Below are 13,103 nucleotides of genomic sequence, written 5' to 3'. Positions count from 1 at the left end.
AGAACTCAGAGAGTCCACCTCCCCCCCTTCCGCTCAGCGGCCACCAAGATAATCTGCGGCGTTCCTCAAGGCTCCTCGTTCAGCCCCACCCTCTTCAACATCTACATGAGCCCCCTCGCAGCCATCGCACGCCAACACAACCGACGGCACCCAGCTGATCATCTCCCTCACCAACGACCCCGCAACCGCCAGAGCCAGCCTTCAAAAGGGAATGAAAGACGTTGCGGAATGGATGAAGCTCAGCCGTCTGAAAGTGAACTCAGACAAAACGGAAGTCCTCATCCTCGGACCATCCCCCTCCGCCTGGGACGACTCCTGGTGGCCTCCTGCACTGGGCACCGCCCCCAAGCCCACGGACCATGCACGCAACCTGGGTTTCATCCTTGACTCCTCCCTCACGATGACCAAGCAAGTCAATGCCGTCTCGTCCTCATGCTTCAACCCCCTGTACATGCTCCGAAAGATCTTCCGGTGGATCCCCACTGAAACCAGAAAGACGGTCCAGCCGACTGGATTACGGAAACCCCCTCTATGCCGGAACCACAGCCAAACTACAGAAAAGACTCCAGCGCATACAGAACGCTTCTGCACGACTCATCCTGGGCATCCCCCGACACAGCCACATCTCTGACCACCTGAGAGACCTGCACTGGCTCCCCGTCAGCAAGAGGATCACATTCAGGCTCCTCATCCACGCACACAAGGCTCTTCATGACATGGGCCCGAATACCTCAACAACCGCCTCACGTTCTACGCACCCACCCGCCAGCTCAGATCCGCCAGCCTCGCCACCATCCCACGGATTCGCAGAACCACCACCGGAGGAAGATCTTTCTCCTACCTGGGGCCAAGACGTGGAACTCCCTCCCCACCCACCTACGGCTGACCCAGGACCATCTCTCCTTCAGGAAGCAACTCAAGACCTGGCTCTTCGAGCAGTAGCAGCGCCCCCCCCCCCCTTTTCCCTCAGCGCCTTGAGACCCTAGCGGGTGAGTAGCACGCTCTATAAATGTTGTTGATTGATTGATTGATTGAGCAGGTGAATACCTCCTCCTCCTTGAATCACAGTGTGGGGCAAAGCAGAGGAGTGGAGCGTCTGTCTCGGCCTCGCCAATATGGTGTAGCACATGAGGTAGACTGGGCCCAGGAAGCGATGGAAGTGGAGATGATGCAAGATGGTCGAAAAATACAACCTCAACCAAGGTTAGTTTGGAGGCAATGCAAAAGGCTCCAGACTGTTGTCGAATTTTCTAAACTGTGGGGCATTAAAAGTTTTCTGTAACACAATTGTCAGTGGGTGCTCTGGATGAGGTTGGCTAGGGACAGATGTCTGTATGAAAGTGGAGCATATCTTTTCCAAAGTTAATATTAAACTGGCATGACTTCGGGTGAGGGGGGGGGGAAGAACGGCTTTGTACTGTGGAGATCACTGCAGACATTACGGCTGCTAACAAAAGTGCCAATACTAGCAGGAGCCCAGTAGCAATGAAAAAAAAACAAGCCTTTGCAATGCAATAGGTCTCGCATTCGCGAGACTTTGAGCTATTGGCATTGTAAATGACAATGCCTTTTATTTGTGTTAGTTTGTAAAACAGACAAATAAAAGACATTGTCATTTACAATGTCAATAGCTTAAACTCTCACAAATGCGAGACCTATTGCATGATGGGAAAGCAAGACAAAATGATACTCGGAATCTCAGAGTCAAAGTGCTTTGTCTGGCACGAAGGGATACTGCATTGTCTGCATTATTGGCCAGGTGACCGCGATTCACAAAACTGTGATCCTGGGCAGATGAGGGTGTGTGAGGGTGAGAGGATGTGTGAGGGTAAGTGAGGGTGTGTGAGGGTAAGTGAGGGTGTGTGAGGGTGTGTGAGGGTGTGAGAGGGTGTGAGAGGGTGTGAGAGGGTGTGAGAGGGTGTGAGAGGGTGTGAGAGGGTGTGAGAGGGTGTGAGAGGGTGTGAGAGGGTGTGAGAGGGTGTGAGAGGGTGTGAGAGGGTGTGAGAGGGTGTGAGAGGGTGTGAGAGGGTGTGAGAGGGTGAGTGAGGGTGAGTGAGGGTGAGTGAGGGTGAGTGAGGGTGAGTGAGGGTGAGTGAGGGTGAGTGAGGGTGAGTGAGGGTGAGTGAGGGTGAGTGAGGGTGAGTGAGGGTGAGTGAGGGAGTGAGGGTGAGAGAGGGTGAGAGAGGGTGAGAGAGGGTGAGAGAGGGTGAGAGAGGGTGAGAGAGGGTGAGAGAGGGTGAGAGAGGGTGAGAGAGGGTGAGAGAGGGTGAGAGAGGGTGAGAGAGGGTGAGAGAGGGTGAGAGAGGGTGAGAGAGGGTGAGAGAGGGTGAGAGAGGGTGAGAGAGGGTGAGTGAGGGTGAGAGAGGGTGAGTGAGGGTGAGTGAGGGTGAGTGAGGGTGAGTGAGGGTGAGTGAGGGTGAGTGAGGGTGAGTGAGGGTGAGTGAGGGTGAGTGAGGGTGAGTGAGGGTGAGTGAGGGTGAGTGAGGGTGAGTGAGGGTGAGAGGGGGAGTGAGGGTGAGAGGGTGAGTGAGGGTGAGAGGGTGAGTGAGGGTGAGAGGGTGAGTGAGGGTGAGAGGGTGAGTGAGGGTGTGTGAGGGTGAGGGTGTGTGAGGGTGAGGGGGTGAGAGGGTGAGGGTGAGAGGGTGAAGGGGTGTGAGGGGGTGTGAGGGGGTGTGAGGGGGTGTGAGAGTGAGGGGGTGTGTGAGGGTGAGGGGGTGTGGGTTCTGAGGGTGTGTGGCGGTGTGAGGGAGAGGTTGAGGGGTGAGATGGTGAGGGGGTGTGTGAGGGTGTGAGGGGGTGTGGGTTCTGAGGGTGTGTGGCGGTGTGAGGGGTTTGAGGGGGTGAAGGGGTGAGGGTGAGGGCGGGTGAGCGTGTGTGAGGGTGAGGGTGTGTGAGGGTGAAAGTGTGAGGGTGTGAGGGTGAGAGGGTGTGAGGGTGAGAGGGTTGTGAGGGTGAGAGGGTTGTGAGGGTGAGGGGTTGTGAGGGTGAGGGGGTTGTGAGGGTGAGGGGGTATGAGGGTGGGTGAGGGTGAGTGACGGTGAGTGAGGGTGCGTGAGGGTGCGTGAGGGTGCGTGAGGGTGCGTGAGTGAGGGTGTGTGAGTGAGGGTGTGTGAGTGAGGGTGTGTGAGGGTGTGTGAGGGTGTGTGAGGGTGTGTGAGGGTGTGTGAGGGCCCGAAGTAAATGGTGGCAGGGCAGACATCATTGCAGCTAGCAAGTAGTTATTGAAAATGTGTTGACCATTTCCTGAACGTTATCTCCCCTCTTTGTAATAAACATGGTAAGTTGATAAATTACACCGTAAATGTGGCTCGAAAACATTTGTATACTCTCTACTCCGACCAAGGCTGTAATTAGTCACTAGTTACAGACCTGAAGAATGGATGTGCTCTCTGTGAACACACTGCAGCGGCAGAGCTGTGAACATCGGCCCGATCAGATCTGCACACAATTTGTCATAGATAGACAATAAGCACATTGCATGGAGAGCAAATGTTCCTTCTGCTGGACTACACTACATGCTCTACTGCACAACCTAATGAACACGCTACAAAGTCCGCAAGAGCTAAAGCTAAACTATTGTGTCTTGTCTTTTTCATTCCTACTGATTTCCCTGCCTCATGGTACTGTGCCAGGCAGGTATCAGTCCTCAACCTTCAATGATATACTAAATGTTTATCCTTGATCCGGCTCAATAAACTGTTTTTGAAAGCTGCCAGTAATCCAAGATGTATTTTTACATGAAAAGAAAATTGAAAACCGGCTGTGTGCTAAATTACTTCCTTCAGTTCCGCTAGATTAACATTTATTAAGAGAAACACTGAACTAACTTTTGGACTCAAAATGGCACTGCAGCGATTGACATGTTACCTAGTAAATAACAAAATTGTTAAACAAATATTTATTTTCGAGGTGACCATAAGTTAAAACCACAGTTCCCTGCCCAGGACCAGCTGCTGCCCAGCTCCGCTATTTACCGAAGACGTGAATGGACTCTTAATAACGGCTGCCCGCTGCTGTCGCTGCTCGGGGAGTGACTCCAACTTTCTTCTGCTGTAGGCGAAGGTCAAAAGAAGGGCACGTTAATGATGGATTTTATGCACAGCTCGATAGCGAGAGAACCCGAGGACCAGGAGAAGGAGTTTGCTGTTTTGTTTACGTTGAATGAAGCCACATCACAAGACCAATATAGAACATGTCGGCATCTTATTGGTAAGAGCAGAACGAATACCGTCGGCTGTAATTGCTAATTTAACAATCGTTGCCCGTGCACGACCAGCCACGAGCGTTGACTGCCCTCCCTCTAATGCGATGCCCCTGCCCTGAGCCACCCCGGTGTTTCCCCTCCTTCTGGCTGCTTCTTACCTGTTCCCTGCCAGGCCAGACTCTTATTTTGCCCATCAAACAGCAATTGGCAGGAGTGCGCCTGTGCCGGGTCTGTACTGCGCATGCGCAATGACGGGTTAACTTGGTTTGGCAGGGGATTAGTGGTGCATTTTCTTTGCTCGGGCCATGCCTATCTCCCGGGTACAATAGGCCGCCAACGACAGCGCTCGAGACAGAGGGATATGGGTTTTTGCAAGTGACAGGTGATGCGCAAGGTAAGATCGGCACTTTGTGTGCTCGTGTGTGTGTGCCCGCGGGGTTGGGGGGGTGGCGGCGTGTGTGTGCTCGTGTGTCTGTATGTGTGAGCCCGCGTGTGTGTCTGTCTACGTGCGCATGACGGGGATCAGCCTGCCGGAATCGGAGCGCGTATTTATGCGCGCGACCTGATCCGATTCCGGCAGGCTGCGCGTGACAGTCTCTTGTCTCCCCTTGAACTCCTCGAAAGCTAAACTGATTACAATAGGGCTCCACAGCAACAATCGCTTCGCGATTGCGTCGCAGTGCGAGCCCTAAAAAGGGCTTCAGCTTCCTGGGACCTCGTGAGCAGAGTCTGGACTGAGTTACCCTTGGGTCTGATATTGAAGAGGCTTGCTTCAGCACCCAGAGAATCTTGACCCTGGAATCACAAATATGCATTCCAACATCACATCATATAGTAGAGATTTTAAATGAAGGTGTCAGGACATGAAAACTCAAGTAACCTTGACTCAAAACTAACATAACACAGGTCTGGGACAGGATGGTTTGAACCTTTGGGGAATCCGTAAACTAATAGGTATTGACTTTTGATGAGCCAATACCCACCAGAGCTCAGTGACCGCAAACTGAACTAAATTTGTAAGGAGCTGGAGCACATTGTAATCTCATCAATGGAGCCCTGAACTGGGCTCAATTATCTGCAAGATCGCTGTGCAAGGGACCCACCAAAGGGTCTGTGTCACAAGACATTGTGTGTGTGTGTGCGGGTGGGTCGGGAGGGGGGGTGAGGGGGCGAGACTTAACCAAAACATACCAGCAGCACTTAAACCCACAGGCCAAAATGATGAGCCTACCAGAAGGAGCAAGTACAGGCCTGTCGATGACAACAGGTGAAGTGCCAGAAATCATGCACCTAACAAACTGATAGAGGTATGAGAGAAGATCTGAAACCAGTAGCGGTTCCTCTATTACGCCCCTCTGCTGTGAGTGCAAACATGAAAAATAAAATGGAGTTTAATGTATTACCATTTTATTTTTCATGCTGGCAGTGGCAGGGAGGAACTGTGTGCCCTTCGGTTCAAAGTGTGCATGTCACTTTGCCCGGCTGTCTTGCAACGGCCTGCCTGAAATGTACACTTAAAACACTCCAACCCATGCTGTCTCAGACAGTTGGGTGGAGAGCAGGCACAGGCCCACAGTGCCTGAAGGAGTGCCGAACCAGCGCGCTCCAGTTGATCCTGGTGCTTCACTCACGCTGCCTGAATAGCATGAGAGCAGCGTCTGGTTTGGTAGAGGTGAGCTGAGGCTCTCGGAGCCTGTGCTGGAGCCACGGACTGCAAGACTAAAAGGAGCACCGAGTACCAAGGCAGTGGGTAATTAAATTTTTTTTTTTTATTTAAAATTGATTTAACTAACTGACAGGCATTGTGATAAAGTTGCATTGAGCCTAATGGCAATGTTGGTTTTTATCAGTGGGTCAAATATTTCTCCTACTAGTTGTATTTGCCGCTGTCTGTCACTGGCTGGAACACAAGATAGACTCTGTAGCAATCAATATAAGACTTGGATGAGACGATCAGAAAAAAAACATGCCGACGGGATCAAGAGAAAAAACACTGCGCTGAGTGAAATGCAAACCACCACCAAGGAAATGTCAAAGACCTACTACATAAAAAATAAACTTCCTAAACTACAGGTCTGATGATATGGAGGGTCTAAGAGGCAGAATAACGTATGTGTAATTGACCTTCCCGAAAAAATTCAAAGACCCAATATAGTTTCATATCCGGAACAAAGGCCTTCTCAGCCTGTGCCACCACATGAATTCTTGAAATTCTTTGTAGTTGAAAGAGCACATAGAGTACAGACAAGGCTTTTCCTACACAGTTGCCCTCCCTAGTCTGATCCTAAATTCCTGGGGTCGTGATATGTGCCTGCTGAGGGCTCACACGGCCTGCCACTTCACAGGTGACAATAGCAAAGTTATGGTTTCCTAAGACTACACAACTGCCAATCAGTAACAAGCATTTTCAATGCAATAGGTCTCGCAGTTGTGAGAGTTTGAGCTATTGGCATTGTAAATGTGTGAGTGGCGTTGCGTGTGTGAGGGGCGTTGCGTGTGTGAGGGGCGTTGCGTGTGTGAGGGGCGTTGCGTGTGTGAGGGGCGTTGCGTGTGTGAGGGGCGTTGCGTGTGTGAGGGGCGTTGCGTCGATGAGTGGCGTTGCGTCGATGAGTGGCGTTGCGTCGATGAGTGGCGTTGCGTCGATGAGTGGCGTTGCGTCGATGAGTGGGGTTGCGTGGAAGAGTGGGGTTGCGTGGAAGAGTGGGGTTGCGTGGATGAGTTGCGTTGCGTGTGTGAGTGGTGTTGTTTGGGTGAGTGGCGTTGCGTGGGTGAGTGTGGTGTTGCGTGGATGATAGCGGGCTTGCGTGGGTGTGAGTGGCGTTGCGTGTCTGTAAGTGTTGCTGTGTGGGTGAAAGTGGCACAGAGCCTTTGATGTGGCCACTTACTGATTAGCATTATTAAAATCTGCATGAAAATGTATTTTATTATTACTATTTATTCTTTGCCAAGCACTCATCACTGATCTGGGCAGCAGTCAAAGTGCATAAATAAAAGTAAGTGAACTCTGATCCTGGGGGATTTTGGTAGATGTTTACGTACAGACATACACAATACAACGCACATACCTTAAATGGAAAATATAAATGCAACTTACCTTTATCTGTCGGGAAAAAAAAATTGGTAGGAAAACTAGTTTGGTTAATGCAATCACTTTAGGCCCCTGCATGCTACAAGCGGGGACGCATTTTTAGTTTGAAGAATGTGATAAGCTGAAGGAGGAGGGGGTGCGAGGGATGAGGGAACACGGCCTGGGGGAAGCTGGCTGGGGAGGGGGAGGAGAAATGCAAGGAAGTTAGGGGAGGAGAAGCCGAGAAGCCGCAGAGCGCACGCTGGGCGAAGCCCTTTGATGTGCTGTGCGGCAAATGGAGGGAGGCTGATGTGCGTTCATGTTTGAACACGTGGTTCACATGAACTGCATGAAAACGCCAGCAAAAAGCTGGTGGTTTCATGAGCATTTTGAGCACTTGAATTCTCGTTCCTCAATGCGCTTGCGCGCATTTAAGGTCACGAGACCTAAAAACGGTCTCCTTTTATGGAGGTGAAGAGAGAGCGGAGGGTCATGGGTGTGCAATATATGCTGCTGTTCCCAGAAAGTGTCAAGAGCACACCAAGCATAAAGCTCTATTCTTCACAGTCCCTGAAGAAGATTTTGGAGAGGGTGAAACACCATTATACTGGGGATGAGGACACACAAAAGAGGCACTGGCAACGTCAAAAGAGTATACAGAAGACCTTGCTACTACTAAGCCAAAAGAACAACAAGCAAAAGATGAGCAGTAGGTAGCTGTTGCCGTCGAAGATGGCACTGGGATGGATCAAGACTCAATAGAGGAAAAGTGTCAATGTCCCGAGCGTCACCCCACAGTCGGCAGACCTGATTTGATGCCATACAGCAATCACTGATCATAAATTAAGACTTGGATGAGGTATGAAATATGCTGAATTTTCAGGACATGAAGCACAGGCTTTTCAAATACCAAGGGCTGTTCTATGAAAGCGGGAGTGGCCGACAGAGCACAGTTAGCTCTTCACACACTTTCAATATTCCTTCCTCCGAGATACGGAAAAACATAGTGAGATGCATGAAGTGGTTTATTTTTTGGAGGGGAGTGGTTGCCTATCTGTTTGGGGAGGTTCTAGGGGGAAGTTTGACAGCTGGGATTGTTATTAACCGGCTGCCTTCATCATACACGCAACATTGCATGCACCTAGAAATAAGTTGGCAGCCGCAATGCCATCTGCAATGGATAGCCTGTGGGACATTACAATGTTGGATGTGAACGAGTCACCAAGTACAGGACTGACATATGTTCTGTGTATTGACGTTCCTTACTTGGAACATTAGGGGACTGAACAGAGTCACTCAGTGATACAATGTACATTCTTAATTCAAAAGAACAGGATTTCTCAAAGGTTTTCTACTAGAACCTTATCTTACAAGAGATGAAGGGAACAGACTGGAAAAAACGTCAGCGGGTCAGATATTTCTTATGAGTTTTTCATCAAATGCCAGGGGAACATCGACCTGGATGAGATCAGGAAAGGTGCTTTTAGATCGCGAAGGGAGACAAATGTTAGTAGTGGGGCCACTTAGACAGGGCCAAAGTACTGTTGTTAAGTGTTTATGCATCAAATTTTTACCAGATATGGTTTCTGGATAGATGGCCCACTTAGCAACTCACCTTAAGATTTAAGGAGGAGATTTCAAAAGTGTACTTGACTTTGATAGCGTGTATACTCTGGTGACTGGGTCACTAGTTGCAGCAAACCACACATGATTATTGCGACTCAGTGTTAAATTTCGAACTGGTTGACTCTTGGAGATTAAACACCAAGCCATGGAACACTCATTCTATCTACTCCCCCCTACCCCCCCCCCCCAAATGCATTACCTCCCGATACATCTGGTTAGGGTCCTGCGCTCCAAACTATTCGACGCCTCGATTGTGAGAATGTAATATCTTTGCTGCCCCATCTACTAACCGAACCCAGTAGCGCAAGTCATCATAATGGGTAAGCCTAGACCCACCATACCCATATGGAAACAGCAGTCTATTGCATAGGATGGTACATCCCTAGAAGTGTAATAAAGGAGGACATTAAGCATTATTTTAGAGACAATGACGGTACTGCAAATTATGCTGTAATTGAATGGGAGGTATGTAAGGTTGTAAATTGGGCAACTGCATATGTAGTTCTTTTGAGGTGAAGAAACAAAAGCCGAGGAAAGTGTGGGACACTGAAATTCACATTAGAACACTTGAACCATAGGGCTCCAAGAAGCGTTGTGACATGCATAAATGCACAAACCACTGAAAGAATGAATGTGTGTATTATAGTGAATACATGAAGAGCAAGCATGCTGAGGTAGATAAAACGGGGATGCTTTTGGTGTAGTGGTAAATACAAGAACACAGGTCTCTCCGATAGCAAGCATACAAGATTGGAACAGGAAAGTTGTGGACTCACTTCTGCTTATTCACCAGATACTACTCAGAAGTATAGGGGAAACAAGAAAAGTTGAGGGACAGAGTGAAAAACTACATAAAATGAAATGGTGTGGAGATCTTGATGACAGAAGAGATAGAAACCTTACAGTCACCATTAACAACTCAATAGATTAAAAGGGTTATGATAGAATTGCCATTCCAGAAGTCCCCTGGACTGGCCAGACTACTAGTCGATTTTTACTTGAGATGCATGAACTTACTAGCCTGAAATTGGCATTCAGGTACCCAGTTGCGAAGTGAACTACCACACTCAACCGGTGAGGCTGTGCTGGTGTCTCGAGCCAACCCTCGACAGACCCATCTGGACATGTCTTCATTCGGCCCATTGTCCTACACTTACACTGCAGACCCTTGCTACTGGCTGCCTGTACAACAGTACTATCTGGTGCTCATCTCCTGTCCCATGCATTTGTTTCAAAACATCAGATAAATAAAACCTACTGAGCATGTCAAATGCCTTTTCTAAATCTATGGATATCACAAACGGTCATAGTAAAAAAGATTTGTCTGATGTTCATTTACATTTTCCAATCTGTGATGAAACACCACTGATCCTGGTGGACCAGTCCTGGGAAATAGTGAAGAAATCTCATTATGATCACTTTGCTCAAACTTTTGTACCGTCTCCTAGGATTCTTCGCCGTAACTGCCAGATGGCGAAGAATCCTAGGAGACGGTCGCTCCTTTCACACACTCGAGCAGCAGCCAAGGCGTGCACGACGAGTAATTCTCCCACCGGCTGGTGTTGAAGAACCCATTACATACATTTAAGGAGCAGTGTCCCAACCATATCCAGTGGGCCTAGTCGGCTGGCAGGCACCGGAAGAAACATAACTGAAGAAATAGAATCAAGGCTGTCCAACCCCTTCCCAGTACTGAAGAAGACCCGGCCCAGACGCACGTAGTCAGCGCATCACCACTAGGGTCGAAACGTCGACGTACCATGCTATAGATCTAACTGTACAAAGTCGGATAGGAACAAAAGAAATCATTTTGCCTAATGACTATTGTGTTGACAGTTGACAATCTTGAATAATTGCAACCTTTATGTATCTGTGTTTTGTAAACCTGTATTAGTCCATCACAAATTACGTTGTATTGCACTGTATATGTCTTTCTGTTTTGTGGACAGCACAACCAATGCTTGATGTAGTCAAAAGTATTGAGAAAGTGGAATACTAAAGATTTACTTTCTCAGCCATTTGGATCAGTGTTTAATGATTTGCGCTACTACGTCTGTACCCCACCAGGGACACACGATTGAAACCACAGGTTGAAATACCTTGTTGAATTGCATTTTTCCTCCCTTTGCACAACAAAGCCCCTAAGTTAGTATCTACTGCAAGCTCTCTCACCAGTATCAAATCCATTCCTCCATGGCACAGGTCCTGTCACTCTGTCACCAGTGTGGTAACGGCCCACACTCCAATATATTCTGGCAGCAGAGATAAGATGTTTAGGCCAGAATTATGCAGAGGTTATGGTAAGAGGCAGTGTGAGAATACCTTTAAGCAGGAAGTAAGTGGATGATGGGGGCAGTATGCTGAGCAGTATACAGGTGGTAAATTGCAGATCAGTGTAAGAGAGCACTTAGACACGGGCAAGCACATTTAAAGAATTTCAAAACTTTTGGTAAGGGATCTGCACTGCCAACATCCATATTGTTTTTGGCAGCACCTACTCTGAATAAATAACTCTGATGTGTCAAAACATGTATCACGTGAACAGTCCCTCGTGTAACTGGCAGACAAATTGAGCAGCACCCTTATATTAAGGACAACAACCATAGTGCAGCAGCACCTTTATATAACAGGCAGTTCTACAACTGAACAATACTAGCAGATCCACTGAGGAGCACCCCAATGTTAATTTTAGAACTGCTTCAGCAATAAGCATGCTGATATTTCTGCAAGCACGAAGGCAGCAGCATTGCTCTAGAAGTATGCAGCAGAATGGTTCTAGCTACGACAACTGTGCACCATAGTGATTTGAGCCACACCAACTTTCCAGAACTCACTTCCTGACTGCATCACTGTTGGACTGACTTTCACCATTGAATGACAGTACCTTCTTAATTAGCAAAACAGGGACTGGAACGTAGACATTCAGGATTCTCAGCTGCATTCTTCTCCGGTCTCTGCTGATTAAGGGATGATCTGGTGGGAGGTAGGGTGAGAGGGGTTAGCGATGTGTTGTTCGGGGGGGTGTTGACTGTGTTTTTTGCCCACAAATTCCTGTCTGTTTGTAAACTCAAATCAAGCATTTGCAATGCAATAGGTCTTGCATTTATGCAAATTTTAGCTATTGGCATTGTAAATCACAATGCCTTTTATTTATGTTTTGGTTTTTGCCAATAGCTTAAACTCGCTTAAATGTGAGATCTATTGCATTGCAACTGCTTGTTTCTTCTCCTCCTGCTCTATATTTCCCCCAGCCACTCCCAACCCCCCAGTTCCCATAGCTGGCAGCTGCCAGTGCATTTAACACTCGTTTGTGTAGCTCCATGGCCCTTCTGAAGCGATTTCTGCGTCTGTCTGCATTTTTTATTTTATCTTTCAAAGAGAAATTGCTGATTTTCTATTCTTTTTTACTGACCTGGACATAAAAATACCGGATATGTCAGTGAAACACTGTGAAGGGGGCGAATCGAATCAGTATAGACCCCCAAAGCCCTTCCCCCTCAAAACAAACACAGATGCCAGCTAACATTTTTGACTCGAGTCACCTGCCCCCCTACGTTATCTGATATCGCCCCTGCATGGACGGCAGCCTGGCACATCAAGGAAGTCTGAAGAGAAACAGGAATGAGTAGAATAAACACCAGAGAGAGGAAAGCATCAAGAAGAAAAGCTCTTGAAGCAATGCCAGCTTCTTGATTCAACACTCTCCTCCTTCCACAGCACACTACAGGGCAACACACGTTTCAGGGCCTGGCCACAGTCCGTTATCACTTCAGCTGTTTCATTTAGCGTGTCACTGAAATATTAGTGATAGAAAGTGCTATACAAATGCTCACAACATAGCGGTAGTGGAGGAGTAAAAGAGATTCAACGTTAAGTGAACACTATAAAATATAGCACCTCGAAGCACTGGAGGAATTACGGGTGTGTGTGGCTTTGGCGCTTGGGAAAAGCACCTAATTGACAGCAAAGGAATAGGATACCAACCCTCGGCCTGCTTCAAGACAGCTGGGGGGGCATGAGGCAAGTTCAGACCACGTCCATGAAATCTGCGGCCTCGCTGGTGAGCGGTTGAATTTACTCTTGTGAAAAAAAAAAGTTATAACAAGAATCAAGGAGCAGACACTAGATAGTCTGTCAGGAAAGGAGGGAAATCAGAAAAAGTGCTAGTCCCGCGGGGAGCACAGGCTGCAAGACACGGTCATGTGA

At 48.3% G+C, this 13,103-nt stretch overlaps 1 protein-coding gene across 3 annotated transcripts in view; it reads right to left on the bottom strand.

Moving 5' to 3' along the window:
* MTHFS (methenyltetrahydrofolate synthetase) overlaps nucleotides 1-13,103 on the bottom strand; it is a 138,277-nt gene that overhangs the window by 108,220 nt on the left and 16,954 nt on the right. Inside the window, exon 1 of one of the 3 annotated variants that reach the window (XM_078684062.1) lies at nucleotides 11,782-11,870. The exons of the other annotated variants lie outside the window; for them this stretch is intronic. Within the exon in view, the coding sequence (XP_078540188.1) occupies nucleotides 11,782-11,838 (57 nt within the window). The 5' untranslated portion in view covers nucleotides 11,839-11,870. Of the gene's footprint in view, nucleotides 1-11,781; nucleotides 11,871-13,103 lie in introns of those variants that run through there. 3 annotated transcript variants of the gene reach the window in all.

The sequence above is a fragment of the Lissotriton helveticus genome, chromosome 3_1 (genome assembly GCF_964261635.1).
Source record: "Lissotriton helveticus chromosome 3_1, aLisHel1.1, whole genome shotgun sequence".
Taxonomy (NCBI): Eukaryota; Metazoa; Chordata; class Amphibia; order Caudata; family Salamandridae; genus Lissotriton; species Lissotriton helveticus.
Note: the sequence above shows the minus strand (reverse complement) of the source record. Positions and strands in the feature narration are given on the sequence as shown.